General features: G+C 39.6%; 1 protein-coding gene across 1 annotated transcript; it reads right to left on the bottom strand.

Moving 5' to 3' along the window:
* Positions 1 to 975: 975 nt before the first annotated feature.
* LOC135476892 (acetylcholinesterase-like) lies at positions 976 to 23,027 on the bottom strand. The gene is made up of 8 exons (XM_064757037.1): positions 22,920 to 23,027; positions 7,826 to 7,928; positions 6,130 to 6,285; positions 5,207 to 5,376; positions 4,750 to 4,906; positions 3,570 to 4,393; positions 2,958 to 3,061; positions 976 to 1,852 (listed from the first exon to the last, which is right to left on the bottom strand). Exons 2-8 carry the CDS (start codon positions 7,923 to 7,925, stop codon positions 1,648 to 1,650), a joined length of 1,716 nt encoding a protein of 571 aa, XP_064613107.1. The 5' UTR covers positions 7,926 to 7,928; positions 22,920 to 23,027; the 3' UTR covers positions 976 to 1,647.
* Between the last annotated feature and the right edge of the window lie 3,733 nt (positions 23,028 to 26,760).

The following is a 26,760-nucleotide window of genomic DNA, read 5'->3' as shown; positions in this document are numbered from 1 at the left end:
TCCTGGGTCATTACGCTGCGCTAGCGCGCTAACCGACTGAGCCACGGAGGCCCCGCTTTCCTTTGAAGTCGCACGTGGGAAAGTCTGCCATCAATCCGCGCATTGTCGTGGGTTTCCCCCGGGCTCCTCCTTCCACCATAATGATAGCCGCCGTCGTATAAGGGAAATATTTTTGAGTACAGCGTTACACACCAATAAAATTATTATAAAAGTAAAAAAATAAATAAATAAATAGGTGGAATTGTCTTAAGATCTTGACTGGCCTACTGTGTTCAAAGTCATGTAGGTCCCAGAGTTACTATGATTACTATGTTATAGGTCATATGTTTCTATAGGATCGGTGAGAAAATTACAAACAGTATTGGTAGTGTATTATCATAAAGGTTCGTTACCACAATAACTGTGGCTACTATATTCACATGTACACAAATGCCCTTGTGGTTACCATTTGTCGACCTGTTCTTGTGTGGAAATTGGCCTAAATGTGAGAAATGCATAATATGTAGCCTAAACGACTGAACACAACGACTGGCGCGTCCATGCACGTTACACGTGGAAGCCACTTTTCTAGCGTTTTTAAGCTGTGACTAACAGGCTCTTTATAGGAATACAGAATCTACCCTGATTGACTGTCAGTGGGAAAAGGGTTGCCTGAGTTAAATTGTGCAGTTTTGGCCACACTTGAATAAATGTGCCACACCTAAAATTCCTGAACATGCCTAGCTCTCACACCAGTCAATCAGAATCCTTTCTGTATCCCTTTAAGTCGGCCTTAACATCTTATCTTTTGAGTGTATGTCAAGACAAAATCCTGCACTCGACCTGACGAACTAACATGACGTATGGGCCCACAAAGATTAAGGTCGAGTGAGTGAGTGCTTGGGGTTTAACGTCATACTCAACGACTAAGGTCGACAATTGCTTAGTACACCTTACAAGGTAAAACACGGAACATATGGTTTTACGGTTTGCTGTTTATTATATTATTATTTGGATTATTGTAGTTGATGAAAATAAACAATATCTCGCTTGGTTCATAGTTCATGGGTCAAATTTTCACGGAATGTCGTAACAATTGCAAATTTGGGCTTGTATTTATTATCATGAGACAAAGTTTGCCTGGACTGGAGTTCTCTCCGCCTTGTATGACAAACACGGTGAATGTATAATAGAATCTCAACAACAACAGCACATTTTCATGTTGATTTATCTTATGTACAGAAACACAGCATCCAGAGATTACAGAGATACACATGATGTAAAAATGGAATGCTCTGATAAAACTTTACACCTGAATAGATCACCCACCCATCCAAGATCATCAGTGGCCGGAAGTCTGGCGAAAACTCGCCATATTGCTTCTCTTTGCGCATGCCCGAACGCATGCACGTTAGATATTTGAAAGCTACAAATGTTAATATTCTTACGAAGTTACCAAGAGTCCTCCATCATGACACATCCACTCTTCTGTGCCATATAACGGACTTAAATAGTGAAAATCGACAACTTTTAAACAGATTGGCCTTTCTCTTTATTATGAAATGCTCCTGTCCGTGATAACCGAAACATCTGTAATACAGACGTATCAGTAATGACAAGTTCATCATATCCGGTTTCCACAAGATACGAATCGATTATTCACAGCCTTTACCATCGAGCATCGAAACGAAACAAGCGCTTGAGCTTCTCTGTGTGGGACTGTTTGCGGTCAATATTCTTCCAGAAATCGCAGTACCTTGTTCTGAAACCCATCTTCCGGTTAAAAGTAGTTCCACTGACGAACTCCAAGTATTCTCCCCAGTTGTTCTTGGGCCATGTAGCTAGCCCACTCACTTGGTTACCGTTAGGGTGTCTGTAACAATAAACAGAAAACATTAAGTGGATGAATGTTTGTGATTGAGCATATGGATGAAGAATGAAAGAGGAGTAAGCAAATGAAGGAATGGCATGGCGCCAGTGAATGAAATAGGAAACATGGACGAATGTGTAAATAAATGAATGCACATGTAAGTGTCGGTGCGTATGGACGAGACACAAAAAACATAGATGAAAGAAGAAACGTGCGCATATGTGTTGGAGATGTCGAAGAAAACTGAGAGTATTGCTGAATAAATAACAAATGTATGAATCAATGAATGCATGCGTGACTCAACGAATAAATTAAAGCGAGTATTTGTGGATATGAATGGACGAATAAGTAAATAAAAGAGTTTTTGTGAGCCACAGAAAGAAACAAATAACACCGTTGAATAAATCAACGTGATTGTCCAATCTGTATGGATGAAATGTACCACTACATTACACTGATGGACTAAAAATGGTTTTCAACAGACGTTAGAATGTGTAAGCGGCCAGGTGAGTCTTGGACCGTTTACAGTCACCAAGGTCTAAAAAGCACTGGCGAATCTACGAATTCCGGGCCCTGACCGGGTTTGAACCCGCATCCTGTGTGTCCTAACGATTGAAGAAACATGGCTTGCTCCTAACAAAGAACAAACTCGATTCGCTCCACACTGAGTAAAGGAAGGAATGTAGATGAATGTAAAATGAATATAAAATGAAATAGAATACACAAATTCATACATGCATGAATAACAGCAAAACGAAAATGCATATGAATGAAGAAAAAAGTGAATTTATAAATGAACAAAAGTAAAGAACTATGTATTAAAGAGCGATTGAGCGATTTCGAGAATGCGATCCCTAAAAAAACAGACGCTTGCATCATAAACAAAAGAAACGTTTCACTTTCTATTTGGAATTCACAAGGAAGAATATATTGTAGAGGGTATCAGTATTGATGTCTAGTAAGTTCATAGTGAACCGTCCTGTTTAGACAAAAGAAATCACCAGTGATCGGAAACTGAGATTGACAAGGGAACATGGAAAGGAATGGGAATACTAGCGAACACGCTCACACCACAGACCACATCTACAGTCAGACCGGAAGTACACACCCGGACTTCGCAAAGTTGCTCCAGTATGTCATAATCTTGTCGGACAGCACCACCTCGTCATCGCTGTAACCACGGGACTTGTTAAATGGCATCCCAAACACGTACTGAAACCAACCGTGATGAAGTGGGTTAGTTGGCGGTTCCATTATAAATTACGAATCATGGCATTGACTATAGAAACACTTTAGTAAGACTGGCGCCTGTGCAATACGCCAGGTAGTTGTTTCATTTTGGAACCATTTTTAAAGAAGATTACAACGATGTTGATCAAAACTACCCTATGAACACATTTCACTGATTAACAACAGCAAAAAGTGCAATCAAACCTTGCACTTAACTGGCGATGTATATGGAATATACATTTGGGTATGTGTAATTTCTTGTGACCGAAAGTACCCCCAAATTTCTTGAAACTGAACCTTAAGTACTGCCTTTGAATAAAGTTGTAATTTGCTACTATTTAAGCATTTACATGAACAGTTAAAATAAAACTCCGACTGAGGTAAATAGACAGGAATCCGTGTTTCACCGGTTTCATATTAACATTTGCCAGCTATCACCCTGTCGTCGTGGTTTTAATTATTAATTAATTATTTTCTTCAGTTATATTACCTGTATTTCGGCTCCATGAATGACCCCCATCCACTCGGGCCAAACTTCATTGCTAGCCCGATGCGTGAGATGATACACGTACACAGATTGTCTAAGCTTCACGTAATCGTGAGCGAATTCCACACTAGGGCAGAGGAAACTCCTGTCGCCCACGATGTCGTCTAGAGCGTCCCTGTTTCCGTACAAATCATTGGGCCGAATACCTTCAGTGTACAAATCGAGGACCTCCTGTCGACCCGCTGGCGACAGGTCAAAGTCCACGATGTTCACAGCCCGGATTAGGTCGCTTCGTGATTGTGGACTGCTGGTGTTCCAGTGGTATGTGGGGACACCGTAAAGAATCCAGAAGGTCCCTTCGTCTTTGTTAGCACCAATCAAAAGCTCCATCGGCCTCAACCGATTACTTTCGATGTATTGGCGAGGTGCCGACGACAGGAAGACACCGTCGGCGGTTGGTGCCCATGGAAATACGAGGAAACTACCGTCAACCCATTCGTTGGCGACGATGTCATCGGGTCGAATCCCGCGAAGGCACTCGAGGACGTTCTCGTCATCCGGGCAGCTCAACGCGGAAAACAGCATCTCTGAGCGAGATCTAGCCGCCTTGTGATCCATGAAGGACCAGTGAGTGTCCGGTGATGCACTCTGTATTATTGCGCGCTTGAAGAGGTCCTTGCTGAGGGGCGACATCATGTGCATGCCGATACTGGCGCCCCCTGCCGATTCCCCAAATATTGTCACCTTTTGGGGATCCCCGCCAAATGATGCGATGTTTTTCTGTACCCATTTTAAAGCTAAGACTTGATCCATCATTCCGAAATTACCTGTGAAGATTGAGTACCATATACCAAACTGTAATGTAGAATTTTACAAAAAACTATCTGCTAATATACATGTTTTACTTGGTGTTAAACTCCCACTTAGCGATTTACAGCATGGATAACATAAGAACACTGGTGGTATCACAAATTAGTTACATAAAAGTGAAATCTCTGCCATAGACGTCGAATATTTCTTTTTACCGGAGTTTCATGAGGATCTGATTTCTGCATGAGAAGGCATCGAAAATGTCAGGCTAACGTTCAAGTAGTCCAGCAAGATTTCGTACTGTCTTGGCTTAAATAACTTTAAGAGTGGTTATGAGACTCGCAAAGAAAGTTTTCTTAGCGTAAGCGATTACCTTTGATCCTTCCATCTCCGGTTGCTAGGTAGCCCAGGGAGCCTACCCTGTAGTTCATAGAGACGACCACAACCCCCGTGCGCCCAGCCAGCGTCTTACCGTCATACACCCAGAGAGCCGTGGTACCGCTGTAAAATCCTCCACCGTATATCCAGACCTGGCGATAAAAAGAGTTAATAGATGGAGTTGTAGCAAGTTCACAAGCTCCGACTATCTTAATTAATCGATTTGGTATCAACATGATAAATGTTTCAGACTGATAAAATGCTGCCCAGTGATACTCATTATTCAGTAATTTTCATTAACTCAGCACACAGAAGTGTGTCCAGAGAACATTCTTTGCATATGAATAACGATGTGCAACATTATGCCTCAAATCTACATAGCATTCACAATTCTCAGCCTTAATTTTAATAAAATCGCCGAAATCTAAATTGCTCAAGCATTTTTACGTTACCATGACAACGGCGTTCTGTGGTCGAGGGTGAGGGGTCCAGACGTTGATACTGAGACAGTCCTCGGAGAGTTCTCCCGGAGCGTTCCACATGGACGACCCCTGGAAGTTTCCGAACGTGAGATCCAGCGGTTGGTAACAGGACGGACCGAACTTCTGCGCATTAAGCGTTCCTGAGAAAACATGAAGAGAATTGGATCCTCTCTTTATTTCAATACTGTATTAAGTTTGAAAAAATATACCGATATGTTTAATTCACAGAATGTTGATAGAAAAATATGAATTTCACTGAAAAAATACACCGAAGAATAGATGTGCCAAAGGGCGACTCTGACGTGCTGCACAAAGTGGTACAAAACGCAGGGTAAGCACATCCTTGTAGGCTATAAAAATACATACACCAAAAATCAAAAGAGGGGCTATAGTTCATATAATGAGAAATCCCGCTTCTGAACGTGAATTAAGTTCACAAGTTAGGACTGAGACGTGAGCACCAGACTATCCCATAACCTGTAAATCTCGACCTAAAACGTAATTTCGGCGTACATGACACATGAGCCCAAAAGAGGGCGTTGGTTCGGAATGCTTTGTAAAAGGCGCGAAGGAACTTTCCGAGTTCTCCATTAGGCAAACGGTCCTAGTTAGTACATCAGTCCATGATTTTGTCAGACTTTCTTTGTTCCAGAATAAAATATTTTAAAACACATAATTTCAAATACCGTTCATGTAGCGCAACATCTTCCTTATCAATGCAATTTTTTTTCTCAAAATGATAAGCATAATACGCGAAAACAAGTTATCTGATAACAATCAAAGCTGGCTATAAAGTTTGATCTCGTTTTACATGAGTTTCAGGCCCATTATTCTACGTCTGATGGGGTAGGTCTTACTAATGGTGTGTGAAATATGGTAATTTCATCACTCACCTGTCCATTTCTCGGCCGGTTCAGGATTAGCAAACCTAAGTTCTCCCACAGGTGGCTTTGCATACGGGATGCCCAGGTACTCCTGCACTTTGTCTGAAGCAGGGGTCTCTACCACATGACCTTTGACCTTCCCTGACAGCGTTTTCACAATTGGGTCTATAAGATATATTAAAAGTTGTCAGCATTTGACCGGTAAATACGTATCGGTTAAACACGTAACCGGTGGAATACGGACTCTTATTAATTTACTTCAGTTAGGGTTTGTTCTAACTGTTCCTGTAAATGGAGATAGTAGCAACTTCCTCGCCCAGTAGCAATATTAGGTAAAACGAATGCAGCGGTGTTATTTATTAGACGTCTCTTTGTAGAATAAGGAAGACTTTCAAATCGGTACTACCATGGCTTGGCGCTCAGCATAAATGGACAGGCCAAGTACTGATCCGACTGATGTCGGAGTGAGAAGTCATTTATGATGTCTTGTGCAGTACTAGAAATACACTGACAATAAGACCGTTCCGCTACGAGGAGACACCATCATAAGATTGTCATAATGTAATGTTAAAACTAACGTGAAAAAGCAACACAAAATAGTTCCCACACACTCACACACACACAAAAAAAAACATTCACTGAGACTAAGCGGTAACAGGTGCCCTAGGATCCACAATAGTTCTGGCTTTTAGGTCGCCTGTTCGGAATTGGAGTTTATCTGCCTTTAATCCGAGCCCAAGTTCACACTACACAACGTGTGTGACTTTAATCCGATCCTGTGCCATATCCGGACGACATGATAGTAAATTAAGCTAAAGGTCGGATCGGATTCCTTTTTTCACTTGATCTCATTTAGATTCTGGAGCTGGATTCTGGGTTCCATCTCGACTGAATGGGGTTATCAGCTTTGCTTGAGTAACATTAGCCAAATGATGATTCATTTTGAAGCCAAGCATTTTAATGAAAAAGCAGTCAGAGAGCAGAACATTTCTTAATCCCTTCAAAAAATCCTCAATAGGGCTTCGGGGTACTGTTTACAGCAAAGTGAGTTATAGCCACAATCCACTTAGATTAGAACGGATATCAACTTTGCTTTGGCATAGTTACATAAGAATCTCAGTACTAGAAGGATACGAATTGTTCCTCCAGAATTGTAAAACTTGGGCTTATTCTAGTTTAGCAGATGTCGTTTGTTTTAGATAACTGTATTGTCGTTACTTGATAATGCACCTTTTAGGTAACGCATGTTCCTCCCTGAGTATATTGGTCATCTATCTCTTATTTCTAATGTTTTGTGGACATTACTAATGCAAATATTAGTTAGCATATGGCCGATGTATGAAAAGAAAGGTTAATCCTAAGTGGCCATTAATCACCTTCAAGTTGGTAATTTCACCATGCAAAGTGACGTCTCCTCTGTATGTCGTATTGATTTTACTCTAGTAAACTTTTTAACTTTTTAATTTATTTGTTTATTGGATTGGTGTTTCACGTCGTACTAAAGATACCGGGTCTTAGAGTGATCGCATTATGGTTTCTATGATTTCTACAAGTGACGTGTATTGCGTTGCTTAACCATAAGACGCATGCCTGACGTTGATGTTGATTTTGAATCTTCACTGGAGTCTATCAGTCTTCAGCATTAGAATTTTGTGCTATAACCAATAAGTGTTAACCCAAAGAACGATAATACTGATAAACGTACCACTGTTTTGGATTCCATCTCTGAGGAACTTTTGAGCGGGAGTACTGGAGGAGTAGAAGACGATGGAGGCGATCACTGCAGCACCGAACATCAACGTCATGGTCTGCAAGAAAATAAGGGAGGTTACCAATATAAATAACAAATTTGGGGAAAATACCTAGAGAAGCAACATATTTCACTCCGCTTTTGGCTGAAATACTGCCAGTGTGGCTCTGAACTCTGATCATTATTCGTGATTTGCTTCAATGAACAAGGGAGAGCACAAGTGAAGTCATCACCTATGGCACCTTCGACAAAATAATGCAGGTAATATGGAGAGTACAATAACAGTCATAAAGCTAGTTATACGTTACACCATGGTCTAAAAATACAAAGGGAGATAGCAAAACCCCACTGACGGAAAGATAAACCAAGTGAGAAAGCAAAGCCTGATGACATTAAACACTGAAGGAAAGAATATGGATATATTATCAGTAACAATCTTGATACCTCGTGCCGTTTGGAAAAAAATTATTTGAATCTACACGGAGAGCATTCATTTTTAAGGAATGCTTGCAGTGGCTTTGATATGATTAAAATTATTATTTAATGAAACCCTCAAAAGTTGATTTATTTATTTATTTATTTGTTCAGACCTTTATCATTTGCTCAAAGTTACAGAGTTATCTGTTTATGTGTCAGGTTTTAACGTAGCAATCAGTAAGCTTTCACTTATATGACGACGAAGTCCATAGTATATAGCGACTGAATAGGCCAAGGGCTTCCAACATAAGCCATTAGAACTACTGTTTTAAGTCAGTCCTACCTCCGGTTTCGTTCCACTAAAATCTTGGGGGCCGTCGTGAAAGTGAAATATTCTTTTGTATGGCGTTAAGCGCCAATGATGAATAATTTAATAACAAAAGTCAATAGTATTTCACCCACTAGATGTACACTGTAGCAGATGGTTTGATATTGTAACTGTATGTAACATGATACAGATACGCATAGGTTATAGCTCTACCTGTATGGCATAAAAAGGTCAACTTGTAGGCCTATGGTGTGCGCACTAGTCAACATGTAGCACGGCAGATGTCAGTTACATAGGGTATAGCTGTGACGACCGATATGGCATATATACATGTCGGTCACCTGGTAAGGTGTTAGTATTCGCCACATTATTTCACCCCTAATTTCCAAACGAAATTCCACATATTACTTCTGAGATCACTTATCTGTTAATACATTAAGAATATATATGTGTGTACAGCGTCCAGAATTTCATTTTTTGTGTATTACTGTGTGATTTCTGCTCTGACAGTTTTGCCGAGTGACTTTCCCATGTGTCACGTGACGTACAAAGTTTGTAAGCCACATTTGTGAAGGACACGTGGTCTTCATAGAGCGTTAGTCTGTACAAACGGTCTCAGGTACGAGCAGCCATCGACAGCTTATTTTCACCAAGGCCCAATGAACAATGAGAACGTGGGAGCCTATGAATTCTTTTTTTCAGTCTGTTCGTCGAAGCATACATTCGTGTATGAGTCGTCAACCATTGAGGACGTTCCATGCCAATGATCGCTAGGCCCATTATCAAAATGACATTTAACACAAACTACCAAAGAACTAAGAAAGTATACAAAGTATGAAAATAGGACGGAGTCCTATACAAACAAAAGCGGTCAGCAGTTTCAGTGATGTAGGAAAGACGCAAGGTATACTGTATGCGACTGAGTGTAATCAGTATTCAAAGCGTGTGCCATGCTAGAATATAAATTGTCGATAGTAAAACATGTATCTCAGTTGCGCTTTGGTTGCAACTTTTCATATATCCAAAGTGGCGGTCAAATTCAACTCGATCAATATACAGCGCCTATCTCCGTGTTTAGCGGAATTAGACAGCCATGAAGCAGAGTGCCAGAGATGAACACTCTGTCCATATTTACTTACAAGAAAATTATAATCAACTTAACTTAACTTAAGAAACATATTACTTCTGAGACAACTTAAGAAATTTAGAGTGAAAGGTTTGATGGAATATCCTTGACACACAAGTTTTTTTGCAGTAATATCTTGTGACGTCGATTAACATCGTCACATATCACACAGGATCTAACAACTGTTACAAGGCCAAGATAAAAATGACATGCACTTTTTCTCTTCTGTAACAAATAAATCCGCACAGGATTCTAGACATTGTAACTCATTATATGCCATCACTCCCTGTATATGTACCCATGTATTGGAGTGTCGAGTGCTTGGGGTTTAACGTCGTACTTCACAGTTTTTCACTCATATCACGACGAAGGAGTCCTTAGAGTGCATGCACGTGTACTGTGCAGATTTCCCCACCGCTCTTTTATCTAGTGCTGCTTCATTGAGACGCCTTACCGAAGGCAAGTAAGCTACCCCGCTCGAGCCATTATACTGATACGGGTCAACAAGTCTTTGCACTATCCCCTTAGCGTTGAACGTCTCAGGTGGGACCCGTCCGAGAACAACCCTGGATCTACGGTTCCCGAAGCGGACGGTCTACCAGCTGCCTAGTTACAGGAGTCTATTGCCTCTCATACTGATGACAAATAAACTTCATTATATAAGAAGAATATTATACAGTATAGATTTATTTATTGATTTGCTTGTTGTTTTACGCCGTACTCAAGAATGTTTTACTTATAAGACGGCGGCCAGCATTATGGTGGGAGAAAAACGGGCAGGGCCTGGGGGACAGGCTGTTGCACAGTTATATGTGTTTAGGACGTATAAACTGAATGACTAAATGTTCATTTTCGCAGGTGCAAGGACAGTGGCGGCGGGGGGGGGGGGGGGGGGAGGGGGGCGACAAAAGGTAATTCTCCAGAGTTAGCAGTGCATATATTCTAACAGCCGTCCCTCACCTTCAGCTCTTCCACACTGCTCAGTTTCAACACGTCCGGAAACTTGATTTTCTCCACATCCAACATGATGGCACTTCTGGCCCCCCTTACCCATCATTGGGTGGGGTGGGGGTAACTGTCCTGCTGAGATCGAGCCTTAACCGATCAACTACTCAGCCGAGGGGTAAACGTGGTGACACACCAGTCTCAGCACTACCCAACATGTATCGAGTCATACAGCCCACTGTATATGTAGGCCCAGTACGTGCGGCGAAAACACAACACACTTTGTACATATACAGCAAGCCATTTCTTTATACACGCTAAAAGGTTGACCTGTTTATATAATGCGTCCACGCTTGATGTCAAAAGTACGGCAGTCCAGAACGACCATATTGAAATTGAACTGGGATGAGTCATAAACACCAGGGTTTGCAGTGCAGCTGGCTTGTGTCACTGTGCCACGGATATCTATGTATACATGACTATGGTAGCCAAAACGGTACCTAAGGTCACAGTAAATTAATATCTCAGCTTCAGTTAGGAAGAACCGAAACACTGAATCAACACATTATTGTGAAGATATTCCATAATATGGACTTGATACAAGCATCTTTCTGGCACAAGTAAGATATACACAGCAGGCACTTTGAAATACACCTAATAGTGTATTATACGGAAAGTAACATTTCCATTCAAAAACAAACGTTTGAAGTATGACATCACTGAGCGGATCCTTAGAGGACTGGAATAAATTGAACCGTTCACAATATAACCTTAATATACGTTAGGCAAGTCAGGTTTTGGGTATGAGAAAGTTACATAAAAGATCCCAGGTGCAAAAACCAGTTCCTCTATGGTAAGCACTTTCAGTATAGTACACGGTTATGTCAACAGCGATTGTTGTAACAACGACCCCCATCGCACGTATAGCCTCTCAGGCGCGGGTATATGTTCCACTCCACACCCTCGGGACTGTTAACGGTCTGCTTGACATCCCACATCTTAGTACTGTACCTCCGGGTTTGTGCCCCCTGTCTCTCTCAATGCGCGACCTCCTTGGCCTAATAAGCTGTGTCTAAAGGCCAGACCAACCCGGACAGTTATTCTCATAAAGTCACCATTATTACAATAATCGTTGGGATCGTAAATTCCATACGGCTGGCTAAGCTCCGTTTCAATTACGAACCCCACATGTTCATTAAGCATCCGATTTTGAGCCCGGTCTAATCACTGGTGCGTAACGGAAACTGTCGATACTGAGGTGGTGAAAAACGCCCGGTCTACGATCCAAATGCCATATATGCAATCTGTAACCTCACCGTTATAAAACAAAGCGGTGGTACAGAACGTCGTACATATCCACGTTTAGGACTAACTGACCCAGGTCATTATCAGTCAATATACGTGGATGCATATACATATATGTACATATATATGATTCTAACAGTATATTAATGACAGGGAACGTTCGCTGTCTTATTCCAATATATAGTCTCCCTCAGGTACCCGCTATGGCTATGTTTCATTTACCCTTATATATTCATATGCATTATATATGGTAGAGAACATCAGCTGTGGTGGTAGTGCCCATGTAGCTGACCTGTAGTGTGATATATGTATATATCATGTGCTCAGCTTGCGTGAGGAGTGTATGTAGATACGTATACTGATTACAACTGTCGTTTCCAAGGAAACAAATGCCCTGCTTCTATACATTGTACTTCTCCAATGACATGTTTAATAATGTAACTGATTGGTGACATGTAATGGGCCTATTACAGTTAATGGGACTGTCCGTGGCCGACTAGCTAGCGTGCTAGCGCAGCACAGTGATTAAGTGGCCTCACACTAATGCGGTCGCAGTGAGTTGATGTTCAGCTTATGCTAGCTTCCTCTGCTGTCGCACGTGGGAGGGTCTTTCGGCAACCTACGGATAGTCGTGGGTATCCTCCGGGTTCTGTCAGGTTCTCTCTCGCCATAGTGTTGTCCGCCGTCGCATATTAATTGAAATATTCTTGAGTACGGCGAAAAAGATTGGGCAATAACGAGCTTGCTGTACCACCAGCTTGTCACCTTGAACCGAAAAGGTTAGCTCTCTAGCCTTTTTATAGATGACGCTTAGCACAGTTTCAGTAACAGCTGATTCCTAATACCAGTTTCATCTGGCATATCTCTAACTTTACGCGTAGGTAATTGCCATAGCAACGTAATGTCAAAGTAAGTCCACGTAATGCAACGAGCGCACGTCGCGAGATTGATTAAGGGTCCCGAACCGATACTCGCCACACCTGGTTCACAAAAATATTGAACTTCTACACCAAGCAAGCTCATCTGGCACCACCATCATGTGTGCATTTTATGTACATCCATACACCAGACATTCAAACAAAGAAAAATCAATCGTATTTTTTTTCATTCCGTACGATGACGTTTCCCTATCATTTAAAGCAATCCATGGGTTTTAAAATCCATGCTGTTTTTAATGTTTTTTCCCTGTATCAGCTGAACACAAACTCATATCCTGTGATGGAAATGTAGTTCGAGGCCATAGGCCTTACAGTGGATCAGTGCCACCACTAACAATTTTTTTTTTTTGGGCAGAAGACGCTGGGGTCACTGTGTTCAAGGTGATGAAGCAGGAAGAAATGTCAGAAAACGCAAAACCTCTGTCTCAACCTCTTCATCAATAAAACAGAATTTTATTGTTGAAGGCTGATGAAACAGTTCCTCGCGAGAACACCGGTGATGAGGCCACGCCTAAACAAGTCTATATGTGCGTCGCACAGCCTGCAAAAGCCAAGCTTGTTAAATGTCGGCAGCCATGTTAAGAGACTGTAGCGCTCTAAAGTATGCATGGTTTACGGTGTGACAACCTGTAAATAAGTGTTTATCAGATGGTTATGTGAATGTAATCAGTACGATTATTTGGGCAATAAATCAAGAATGTATTATCCTCAATTCGTAAATTCAAACAAACCATCTAATTCGATTTTGCCTCTAGTAAGGAAATCAACCATACCACTGAATCGGACTTTAGGTAAAATGAAAAAAGTAATTGAGTCTAGTTGTATTGTCATCATTCGCAATCCTCGTCTTGTATTTCGATCTGAGGACCGCTTCCCGTTTGTCATTTGTTACGGGAAGAGTTACGCCCCCTCGTTGAATTACTGATGAGGGGTATTATCAAAAAGCAAAGACAGCATACCTGGAATTTCTCATAAGAACATATAATGTTTGATTTTCTACAAAACCTGTTAGTCTTATATCTCAGTATCAGTTCATTTTTAGATAGGGATGGAATATTTTAGTGAATTCTTAAAACCTTTCGTGACATGTTAGATGCATGTCATTCTTTACTTCAAGTACCTTTGGAATACCTTATCACTCCCTTGTTTTGTGTCCCCAAGGAACCTTGCGTAACACCTACAAAATCAAGTAACCCTTTTGTTGTGTTAATATTTCTCCGTTTCAAAAAAACTTCCAGTGCAAGGTAAACACTGTTATGTCAGCCTGTCGTGGTAATATAAGACTCTTATCTACAGTGGCTTATAGCAGACATTGCAAATTACGGGACCAAAAGAAGAAGACAGCTGGCCTAAATTAAGGATAAATTAAACATACCCCAGTAAATTTTTAAATCTTCTTAAACAACCCTATCAGGAAAATTTTCTTAAGACATGATGTCTGTTCTGAGATAATTGTTAATATTTTTGGACGCGTTATTTACTAAGAATTGGAGAAGATAACTTAAATAGTGTTAATTAAAGACTAAGGAAACATTTAAATGAAGTATAGGCCTAAATCAGACGAAAAATCCTTAAAAACTGCCCGAAAAATGGTTCGACTTATTTTTTGATAATATAGAGCATGCATGATTTTCTCATATCTTTATTCAAACAATGTGATCATACTGCAAAAAGGAGGTCTGATGGACCGCCCATTTTAATATGTTGCAGGTGTGTCAGCTTTCAGCCAATATGGCCGTAGCGAATTACCTCCCTTGAAATCTGTCTCTCGTTTAAAAGATGCGTTTTTAGGAGAAAGCTGTGGTTAGGTGGGATCTCAGAAAACTGCTAATGACTAGTTTTGGGGTTAAAGAGAAATAAGCTAGTTGAAGACTTGGCTTTAAGACAGATTTTAATTTTGTAAACTTATTTGGAAAGCCCAGGATAATAGCTTTTTTGTATTTTTAAATGCATTCTGAGGTAATTTTAAATTTCTGGTCTTAATTAAATACAATAGGCAGCTTTGGCGAACTCTTAAAAATTCTTCATTTAAAATATCATTTCTGCAACTCGTAAAGGCTGATATCAGGTTTGTTTTTTACAATCAGTTGCCTAAAAATATTTGTAACTATGGTGACATAACTTATACAACGGGCATGCTTTAACAGTTGAGACCCCTGATCTCGCGTTACCTCGGTCGCTGTGGTGTAACAAGGGAGGCAATTCAGAGCAGACCTATTAGCGGTCCGAAGCACACCGAAGTCATGTATACCACGATATCGAAAGAAAAAAGGATCATGGCCAGAATATCAGCACACTGCCGTTTAGGCGATGACCTGTGCACGTTTCATGATAATTGGAACATGGACACACAAGGGCTAGGACTGGAAAGGCTACGTTTTGTGGAACTTCTGATGAACAACAAAACATTTGACAGGGCAGCCTCTGCGCTTTGCACAGTTTGATTTGCTGGGGAGAAGCATGGATCAAAGTGGTCACGTAACCTAAAGCCATCACAATTACATGTCCGGACCACTAATATAAACACCTTGCCATTTAGGCAACGACCTTTACATGTTCCGTGATAATTGGAACCTGGGCACACACCGGCTAGGACAGGAAAGGTTGTTTTTTGTCGAATCTCAGATCAACAACAAAACATTTGACTGGATTTCTTGCTTATAAAAGTAAAATGAGAAGTCCAGTTTAATTTCTGGTTAAAAATAAATCCGAGAAAATTAAACTTAGTACCCTGTTTAGTCACGTTTCTTGATATGCTAAGGACGGACAACGCAGAAGGTGTACGTTTAGAACGGGTAGGAATAGCATGTACTTAATTTTATCTAATGTTTAAAGAGACGCAATTGAAAGAAAACCATTCGTGAACTTTTCTAGAAGTTACAGTGTTCAGTGTGTCTGTCGGGCTGTTGGACGAAAAGGTAGTGCTCGTATCAGCAGCAAACAAAATGAAATGTAGTAAATCATAAAGTTTGGTAAGACCATTGATATACAGAAAAAAGAGACTTGGTCCCAATATGGAACCCTGAGGCACACTACAGTTCACAGAAGTGGAATTTGAAAACGTATTACTGAAGCTGGTACACTGCGTTCGGTTATTGAGATAACTACGTAACCAGTCGTGCGACAAACCACGGATACCACAGTATTTCAATTTTTCTTAGAGTATGTGGTAATTAGGAGTGTCAAACGCCTTTGACAGATCAAGGAATGTTACCACGCTGTACGTTTTGTTTTCCTTTATAGTTATCAGTTTTTGGTAGAGTGAACAAGCAACAAATAATGTGGAGTGATTAGATCTAAAACCATACTGACTGGGGTCAATGATATCATTTGTTTCTATGTTTTCAGCGATTGAGTTTGAATATGTTTTGTTCAATTATTTTGTCGAAAGATGGCAATACGGATATTGGTCCATAGCTTTCGAAAACTTCGGTTTTGCCAGTTTTGTAAATTGGAGAAACTTTAGCGGCTTTAAGGCAACTGGGGACAGTTTCAGATCTAAAAGAAAGATTAATTATGTGTGCCAATGGTAAAGATATGATAGGAGAAACCAGTTTTACTATAGATGTACGGATGCCATCTAAACCAACAGCGAAGGAGGACTTGGGATGGGATATAGTCGTCTCAACAATATTTTTAGTGACAAAAGGAAATTTAAAGTTGGTTCCCATACAGAGTACTGAAATAGTCCTGCAAATGTTTTGTTAACATGAGGTATTTTTGCTTCTAGTTTTGGATGCAAAGGTTACTAAAATAGTCCTTGAACTTATTTGCAATTGCATTTTTATCATCAGTAATAATAACATCAAACTAGACAGGAGATCTTGTTTTTTGTTCCGGTTCATAATTTCATTCAGCACTTTCCACTTTTTCTCTATGTCTCCATTGTATATGATGAGTTTGTTTTCAAAATGTGTCTTGTGAGCATTACGTAAAAGTGAGTTGAGTTTGTTTCGGTAAACCCTGTATTGTTTGCTTGTTTCTTGGTCTTAATCTGATAGTTATAATCGATAAAACCTGCTCTTTTCGTGGATAGATATAATCATACAGGTTGCAACCCATGGTTTCATCATGCAAGTTTTAACATGAGTAAAAGTGGTGATTGGGAAGCATCTGTTAGGAATGTCTAAAAACTTATCACAGAAAGTATCCATAACGACATTGACATCTGAAGTCTTTGATAGGATCGTATCCCAATTAGTTTCTTGTATTTTTTTCTTTGAATAATTCCTGTTCGGTTTTAGTAAACTTTCTGATGTTTACAGTGTTTACTGATGGTTTAAATGGGTATGAGGTTTTAATAATATCGAATTCTGGAAAGTGGTCAGTGATATCAATTTTCCAGGGAGAAGATTATTATGGAAGGCTGTAAAGATATTATGAATTAAGGAGGCACAGCGAGACTGGACTCTAGTTGGTTCAGAGATCTGGAGGAAGAAATAATACGAAGCCATGGCTTAAATGAAAGTGTTTGTTGGCTGATGGTGATCTGTTTTAAGCAGGTCTATATTAAAATCTCCCATGATTACATCCTTTTTCACGCTGACACTTTTGTAAAATAAATGATAGGTGCTCATTAAACTCAATTACGTCCTTGCCAGGTGGCCGATATAAAATTTCAAAAAGATAAACTTTATCACAGGATTCAACCTCAACGAAAAGACTTTCGCAGCAACCATTATCTTCGATATAAGAAATGCCTTCTCTCACGTTTCGAGAGTAAGTAGTGTGATTAAGAAGCAGGCCAACCCCTCCCCCATCCCCCCTCGTCGTGCAGACCGTAATAGTGAATAACATTTGTATCCCGGTATGTCATAAAGCGCAGAGATAGATGGGTTAATCCGGCACTCTGAAAAACCTAACACCGAAAATGGGTAACATAGACCGTGGGTAAATCCAGACATTTCGGTAATATCTAATACTAATAGCGTTAAGATATAAGAAAAAAAAAGATGCTTCTCTGAACTATAAGTGTGCGGTTCATCTATATACGATGACTGGGAGAAATAATTAAACTGGTGAGAGCCAATGTGACATTTCATATTCGTTATCATCAATAATTGTTAAACATTTGTCTATGTCGTCAAGTTCAACTGGATTGAAGTACACGTTATCAAGAATCTCTGGATCGAAAAGCGGTTTTGACGGGACGGTGGTGATCCGCTGTAATATTATCAATATGAAACGGTAATTCTGATTCTAGCCTCGGGAATGCAATATTATAATTCTGGCCGGTCATTTAGTAAATTGAAGAAAGATTCGCGCTGTAGTTAGGCATAACATGGACCTGGGAGATGTTCAGATAACGATGTATAAACTAAGGAAAGAGCATATTTACAAACACAAATAGATAAACACTATATGTTTACAACATTCTGACAGACCAGATACAGGCAAATACAAACCCATGTTCACAGTTATATACATTATGACAGATGTGTGTGCTTGGGTCCTTCTAGGGCAGTTTACATAAGGAATTGTGACAATAATGGGTGCAAATATATGGAAAATTAAATTTGATGGCAGGCTTTTTTGAGAGATATACTTAAGAAGAAGTAAACCTGACTACCGATGCCTACATCTGTAGGTTGCCTGCAGACCTTCCCACGTGCATATATTAAAGTAAGCAGAAATATCGTCCAGGGATACATAATAGGTATTGGGTAAATAACAATGTTTCAGAACACAGGTTGACATAACAGTTTATCTACACAACAATCTCGTGTAATTAAGTCTTCCAAGTGCACCTAGCTGTGGGTAATTATAGGCGAAGAATAGTCTGTACAAAACAATACAGTTTCATATTTCTGCATGTTTTTCCACTCCTTCTGTTCAGTGTTTTCTTGGATTTTCCGGAATGCCAACATAAACCGATCCAAGCTAGCATTGATCTCACACAGATATAGTCTTTTAACGAAACCAATGAGTTTTATGGTACTTCAGTTCTCATATGTGTTACATGAAGTTGTGTGTTTGCCAAAGGTTGGGAATTAACGGCATATTGATACTGAGATAGTTGTATTATTCCACTTACTTCGGGCCAATATGAGGATCGTCAGGATGGGATCAGGGATATTGTGGCCACTTACTTAAGCTTGAGGGTCACGAAATGGGGGTCTCAGATGTACTGTAGTTTGGTCTTGGATTGTTCTTCCTGAGACATTGCATTCAGCTTCTCCACGGTGTAGAGTAGGTCTGAAACAGCACTAAACCCAGAGCCACGAGAGAGTCCGCGGGCAGCCGCGAGCACAGTATCCCGTGGTGCTGTTGAGCAAAACGAACTATTATATCATTCCTACTCTGTGGGCCTCCGGGCAAACGACGGAGTTGGAATAACATTGCTGTTACGGTGTTCTCTGATAGTTTGAGTTTTTCAATAAATGCTGCACGAACTAGCTCTTCTGATTTACAAGTGTCCTCATGTTGTTCACCTGGGATTCCTTTGACAATTAAATTCCATTTTCGTCCTCATACGTCCAATTTCAGCCGCTCGTTTCTTTTTTAATTCCACTATGTCGTGCTCCTGGATTTCTACAATGTCTTCATTTAAAGGAGAAGAAAATTTAAACATCAATCAAATACCATTGAAAAAAGTATGCATTTCCTTGCAGGTGCATGCCATAAAGAAATTGTAATATGTATCTCAAGTTGATAAATTATCAATAAAGCCAAAAAACGCTGTGGGCGACTTCATTTTGCCCAAGAACTAGTCCTGAAGTTTTCTGTGCTAGGAGGAGAATTGCCGCCGGAAACCGCCGAAGTGCAAATTGTACATTTCCGGTGGAACTCTTCTTCCCAGAAGGTAAGGAACAGTCCAGTTCGTTTTCTGCTTGACGATCGGGAAACCGCAATGTTGGACGTAGGTTCCGAGTTTACACGAACAAGCCGGTAGTTTTAGCGACTCTCATTGGCTGAGAGGCAACACGCCCCCAGTATAAATTACAGGGTGTTAAAGATGGAAGACGCGATAGACTCAGCAATTTATGCCAGCTTTGCCGTGTTCAGGCTTTACATGTATGACGAGGAAAAATCGCAAAATTATGCAACAGGTACCACCAGATATAAAAAAATGTGCTTTTTGAAACCTATAGTGTCAAGTTTTCTTCTCCTTTAACGCGGTTAAAGCGTTAAAGGATGCTATAGTTAGATATGTAAAATGCACCTGTATTTTTACGCTTACTGTATAAGAACAGTATTTAAAGAAGAAGAAAAGATAAAAATGATGCCAAAACCAGATTACAGAGCGTCAAAACTTATTTGCAAATATGGCTGTAATACTTTTTTTTCAGGAAAAATGGAAATTATTTTTGTATGATGGGTGTTTATGATCACCTTTTGGTATTTATCGTCGTGGCATAATAATGTTCTAAATAAGGATGTGATGCTTGTCTAATAAATGTATTTGAACGCAAATTTTTTGTTTATATCCAAACATAGGCATTTAATCTGAATTGTGATAATATTTATGAATGTATTGAAAATATAAATGTGATCAAAATCCAGGTTGAACACATTTGTTAGCTTCAAAGACCAATTTTAGTGCAAATATATTTGTAAACATGTGTTACATCATCATTTATACAATAATTACGCGAAGATTATTGTACTAAAAGATGGTCCCAAATACTCACCATAGAAAAACAATTTTCAGGTGTCTTTTTCTCTTGGAAGAAAAATCGAAAAAGATATTGAAGACCACACTTAAAATTAACTAATGGCACTCTTTCATCTGAACTTTATGTAAATTTTTACGTTTATACATATATATGTATACAAGATACACGACTTCAATGACTCAGACGGAGGACCCAACTTAAACATAACTGGACATAAAACGCGGAAAAATACTCCAATCTCAACCAAATGCCGTTCGTTCGAAAGCTGGAACATTAAGATTTACATTGGCGCATGAATCGGCAAACAAACATGCTTTCACTTCTCTACACAAAGCCCCAAACCCGTAAGTTTGGAGGTTTTTGTTTACTCTGGCAAATCCGATGACAGTGAAAAGATAGTTAAGCGACAGTTCTGACTTGATTTGTCAGCAATGAAAGCCACGAAGGCCACCATATTTCTAGCATCGACGAAGTGAAATGGTCTTTTAATTCTGAAAACTATGGCCCTAACCACGATGTTTTCGGCACGATATGGCTGCCAATGTGCCGTTAGATCTTAATCAGCCATGCCGTTCCAGACAGAGAATGGTCATTGAATTTGTATTTTATGTCATATCTCACTCCAGAAATATTGAATTCATATCTGACGGAGGAGTTATTTTTGATAGGTCATTATAAATCTCACCAGGTATACCTTTCTAATCTCCGAATCAGGAATGCAGCTTTTCCAGCATATAATCAGTCTCCAGGGACAACGGATTGGTATCAAGCCTGTTGATTACTACTGTGGCTTATGACGAACTCAGTAACTTTGTCTAACCTCATGATGAAAGCAATATATAGCCTATTAACCAATTAGGAGCGCATTAACACAATGTTTTGTTCGGGTTCCCCCAACAACCCAAACAGTTCACTATAGGGAATAAGCCTTGCTTGTAAAATGTCACCAGTGTTTATTGCTATAATTTGGGCATACCCTTGGCCTTGGGGAGTTTGTCCAAAAACTGCATTCGGTGCATGGTGTTCACATGTATCATAACACGCAAAGGTAATATATCTGTTTGGAGATCGCGTTTAACCTTTTGTTTTGATAAGACAAGCAATACAAAGACCACGTCACAAACGACCTAGATTATTAGGTTGCAACGATTACAACACATTTACTATTGAGCCCCAAGGAATTACAACGAATTTGGCTGATGGAGATCTCAAATGTTGAAAATAAAATACTACATCATAAATAGTAAAACAATGCTTGACAGTTGTTCTGCAAATATTCGCTCGTAACCAGTGAAATTCGGCCTGTTCTCAATTTGCCTCAGGGTTGTATTCTGCTTGTAAAAGCGTGTAAAAGCTCGAACTGTTGCAACTAACACATCCTCGGACATTTGCAGTCTTTAAAATGGTTTATATGAAAACATACATTGGTATCTAGAATTCTCAAGACCTTCAGATTTAATGATGCATTTTGAGTCCCTCTATAATTGTTTCTGTATTATGAAGAGAATTCACCTAGAACATACAAAAAAATGGCCTCAGATACACTCAAAACGGACATTTAATTAATAAATATATTAATTATATTTCCAAAGTTAAATAATTGTTTTCAAAATATACAATAAAAAATACATATATAATAAAAATTAAAACGCAAACTAAAATACAATCTGTGTAATCAGCTGAAGAAAATGTTTAATAAAGCTGAGTTGTTCAAACGCCTGAGCAGTGCCATTATGCAATTTAAAAAGCTCATTTTTGTTTAAAAACGTATTTAATCGTTATGTAACGTCATCAAACTTTGCGACAGTCATGTAGACATGTTCTCATTTCTCCAAGAAACTCTTGCAGCCTATAGTCATCTGCGATATGGTGGAATTACCGTCGATGTGGCGTAAAGCCGTGATCATTGACTCGTTCTCTTGTAGCCCTGATGCAGCCAACAACTACAGGGTCAAGTTGTTCTAAGGTGTATTAGTTAATACTGGTATTATGTCGTATTTTATATTTAAAATTTTAGCCAAGCTCAGCAGCTAATGAAGTTGTCTAAAGTATATCAACGGCAGTTTTAGTTCAAATTTAATATAATGGTACTCAAATATTTTGCGATTAAGTACAAAATTGAAGGCTTGGCTTAAAGTTAAATGTGGTATTAAATCTTGAAACAGTTTTCAACAAGTGGGCCCTGATGTGGCCAACGACTACAGAAGACAAATGCCAAATGTTTGCACGCAGCAATAAAGAGTAAAACTAGAGCTGCGATGACAGTGTGATGTGTAGTTAGAAAACGGTCACACTTAACCGGTGAAACCCGGCCTCCCTGTCATTCCAGTGGATCATATACCAGAACTCACAGTGTTAAAAGTAATTCGCTTACCTGAGATATGTCCCGGGGATCTGTTAAGAAAGTTTCTCATACATATAGTACAGGATATGGCACAGGTCGGCTTTAAGTTGGTGCTTGTCAACCGGCAGGACGTGTTTTAACTTCCGAGCGGAGATTCCTGACTGAAAAACTGACTTGTCTCCACACAGTGTTAATAAGCCATCGGCGACGAGCTCTGATTGGCTGTATGAATGGCTTCATTGCTTTCAGTTGTTAGATTTCATCTGGGTATGCCTACAGCGAGGGGAAGGGCTGTCCAAGCGCTACCAGCGGCTTCGTCAAGTTTCCAAATGTCACATTGTACAGCGTACGGTTCGACCTAATGCGCTCTTCCCCGCCTCAATAATCGATGATAAACTTTTTTACTTGACATTGCCGTAAAAGTAGATGGCATGGCTCAAGAGTTTTTTTTGTGTCATAAAGCATGGTTGTCTCGTTAGTTATACTCATTGTTAGGCTAATAAATACATATATCCCTCACGATTTCGAACGATTAGACTATACATACGTGTACGGGAAGTAGTGATGATGTACCAGTCTGTCAATAGGGAGGGATAAATTTACATAGGAACATTATTTATGTATTTCACGTGGATTTTCACGCCGTACTCAGGAACATTTCATTGATTCTACGGCGGCCCGCAATTTAGTTAGAGGAAACTGGACAGAGCCTGAGGCAAACCTACGACCACGTAAAGAAGATAAATGAATTCCGTTATTTTTTGAACACATTACTTAAATTTTCCACTTACAGATGTTTAAGGTGATAGCTTACACAGTGATATAAAAATCGTATGTGAAAAAACCTCGCGCGTACATGGGATATGGATATGATTTATCTGATTGGTGTTTTACGATCTACTGAAGAATGCTATTCTCATACGACGGCGGTCAGCATTATGGTGGGAGGAAACCATGCAGAGCCCGGGGGAAATCCACGTACGGCCGGAGTAGAAGCCAGCATGAGCTAGAATTGATCTCATATGATTGAATTAGCAAATGGGGAGTAACCGCCACAGGCTTTCAGGTTACACGAGCGTACTTATTTTTCTTGCCATTGATGTTGTAAACTGCAACCTCAAAAGTATATATAGGGTGGGTGTACGTATAAGCGGCGAGTACAGAGTGTTGTATTTGGTACTGTATGATCACGTGTGTGAGAGCTGAATATACAAAAAGCCAAGACGGGCTTATTGCAGTCAAGTTTTTCCATCTAACCGTTGAACAAGTGATACCGATTTAATCTCCCTAAAGGGAACTTTCCCAATTCTCAATTCTGGGTTCCTTAATTGTTAACAATACGAAGTCAATAGCGTTAGTAAGGCCAGTTATGTGCATACAGTTAAAAAAATTTGACTGGAAATCACCTGCCTACTACGACACCTACATGCATGGAATGCACCTTAAGGTCAACATAAACGATATCGGGGAGTTAATTCAAAGCGCGGAACAAAACTTCTCCCAGGACTGTTTTCTCTCAGATACTTTTTTTCAGTTTTTGCTGCACCAAGAAAGGTGTTTACAGAACGATAAAATACGGTGGCCTTTAAAAGTACATCTAAGTCATGTGACGTCACATCACAATTTTCTCTCTTTACGGGACATTTTGAAAACAGTTATTTTCTGGGAAATAATCTCCAATTAGGGTTATTCTCGTATGTTTCAACAGGTTTATACATTGTGGTCAAAACAATATGAAAAACTTTGAAAAAATATGGTCTCAGAAATCCTCAGCAGAGAAAAAAATGTTTTTTTTTGTAGAAAAAAATAGTAACCCAAAAAATGCACAGTTCTCAATTGCCTTTCAGTTGTTCTTTCTTTCTGTACACCTTAAGCTCGCCCTACTGGTTAAAAAGCACATGTCGCGTGTGGGAATGTTTGTCAGTTTCCCGGAAATCGGTGTTGTTCTCCTGCGTGACGGCTTAATCCACACATGAAGTTCTACACCTCCATTTAAGTGAATATCCGACAAATAAATTGATATATTTTCACAACAATTACCTACGTTGTAACATGGTACAGACCACATTGACCCACGACTTTGGCTGAGTTAAATAAAACACAAACAGCCACCTGTTTAGATGAAATAATGTTTCAATTTCTGAACATTGTTTATGAAATGAGTCATTGTCCTATATATGAATAACAAATGCTCACGAAGGCTAATCTTGTTTTAAGTTTTGTCTATGTAAAATTGCGACTTTTTCTTTCACTTTTCCATGTTTTTTGGGCCAATAATTGTAACTTTTTAGAATTCATTGCTTCTTTTTCAAAACTTCACTTCCTGGGCAATAGGTGATGGATTAGAACTCTACACACTAATGTGAATTTACGACTAGCTGAGCAGTGCTACTTTTCAGAGGTTAAACCGGAGTCGGATCACACCTAAGCCTTTGAAAGAGGAAGTTACAGCTTCATCACTTGCCTTTCGGCATTAAGGGGAAGTGCAACTGGTTGATCCGTATCAGTATAATGGCTAGGGTGGGGCGGCTTACTTGCCTTAAGTCGTCTCAGTGAAGCAACACTAGATAAAAGAGCAGTGGAAATCCGTCCTGCAACAAGGAGGTACATTACATACACCCTAAGGATTCATATGACTGAAAAATTGTTAAGGAAGACGTTAAACCCCAAGTACTCATTCATCCAGTCTCAACTGTTCCGCAGTTCCTTCCAATCGTTATAATACACAAGGGACGAGTTGAATCTCGAGATTGGACAGAGAATTTGTACACCATAAGTGGTCACCGACGCTCGAGCGACAGTTTGATCAGTGTAACATTCGGAAAAGACTACTTGTCTTCCACCAATGTGGTGTGCTCAAGTGTATGTACACGATTGTGAGGAAGTTCGTCAGAAACTTGCCGAATGTCGGTGGTTACATTTGGCAGTACTTTATCCACCCATAAAACTGACCTCCGTCGGTTTTGTAAAACTGGCGTTAAATGAAATTCAAATAAAAATTCAAATAAGTACCAACATGTGTATGGATAACCAAAAAGAAAAATAAATACGCAGTGATTGAATGATTTACTGATATATATGGTGGTCAAGATTGTAGGCGGACTGTCAAGAGTTAGATTCGAACCTGCCACCTCAACGGTCAAAAATCGATCGGGGAACAAGGCTTTAGCCAAATCGTATAATTACGATATGCGTACGACTTGTTGTTATGACATCGTCTACATAGACGAAGTCATCCATGATTTCACAGTATCTGATACGAGAAACTGTTTTGGTTGCCTCCATTCAGTGTCACAGATGCGCTAAAAATTATCCTGTAGCTTGGGTGTTGCTAAAATGTATTTTGTTATCATAACGTAATAGATCGTGGGTTTCTCATGAGATCTGCCTGTTTTCCACCCACCAAAATGCTGGCCGCCATTGATAAGTGAAATAATTTTTGAGTATAGCATAAAACACCAGTCAAGTAAATAATTAAACAAATATAACATAGCATTGTGTCCTATTCAACAAGATATTCTTTCAGTCTAATACAATTTTTATGTTGATTTAATAGAACACTTGTTGTATATTTATTAGAATAATCTGCTTCAATAACGGAATATATTCCAGCATCACTTAGACAACAGGTTTTCTATTAAATTTAACAGGTTGTCTTTTTTTTAGAGTATACACGAAGCTGTCCGCGTTAAATTTGTGTAAGAATTTTTCATTTCGGATAGGAGAACTTCGAGTTCCAGTGGGGACCGGATGAGTGAGATTGCACGATTTATCCCGCGCCAGGTGCCTTGCAAGTTTACAAAGAAAAATCCTTGAGAAGAAGCTTATCTAGCTTAGTCTTGGATCTAAAGCTTCTGGAGAAAGCTTTTGG

Source organism: Liolophura sinensis, chromosome 10 (genome assembly GCF_032854445.1).
Source record: "Liolophura sinensis isolate JHLJ2023 chromosome 10, CUHK_Ljap_v2, whole genome shotgun sequence".
NCBI classification, from domain to species: Eukaryota; Metazoa; Mollusca; class Polyplacophora; order Chitonida; family Chitonidae; genus Liolophura; species Liolophura sinensis.
This window is presented reverse-complemented; position numbering and strand designations above follow the sequence as displayed.

Bases quoted from the DNA above. Each gene is read 5' to 3' on its own strand.
- LOC135476892 (XM_064757037.1), bottom strand. From the start codon at position 7,925: ATGACGTTGATGTTCGGTGCTGCAGTGATCGCCTCCATCGTCTTCTAC. The intron at 3,062-3,569 runs GTAATATAACTG...GGTTGGTTTCAG, and splicing joins TTCATGGAGCCGAAATACAG to TACGTGTTTGGGATGCCATT. The intron at 1,853-2,957 runs GTGTGTACTTCC...TTATTGTTACAG, and splicing joins AGCAACTTTGCGAAGTCCGG to ACACCCTAACGGTAACCAAG.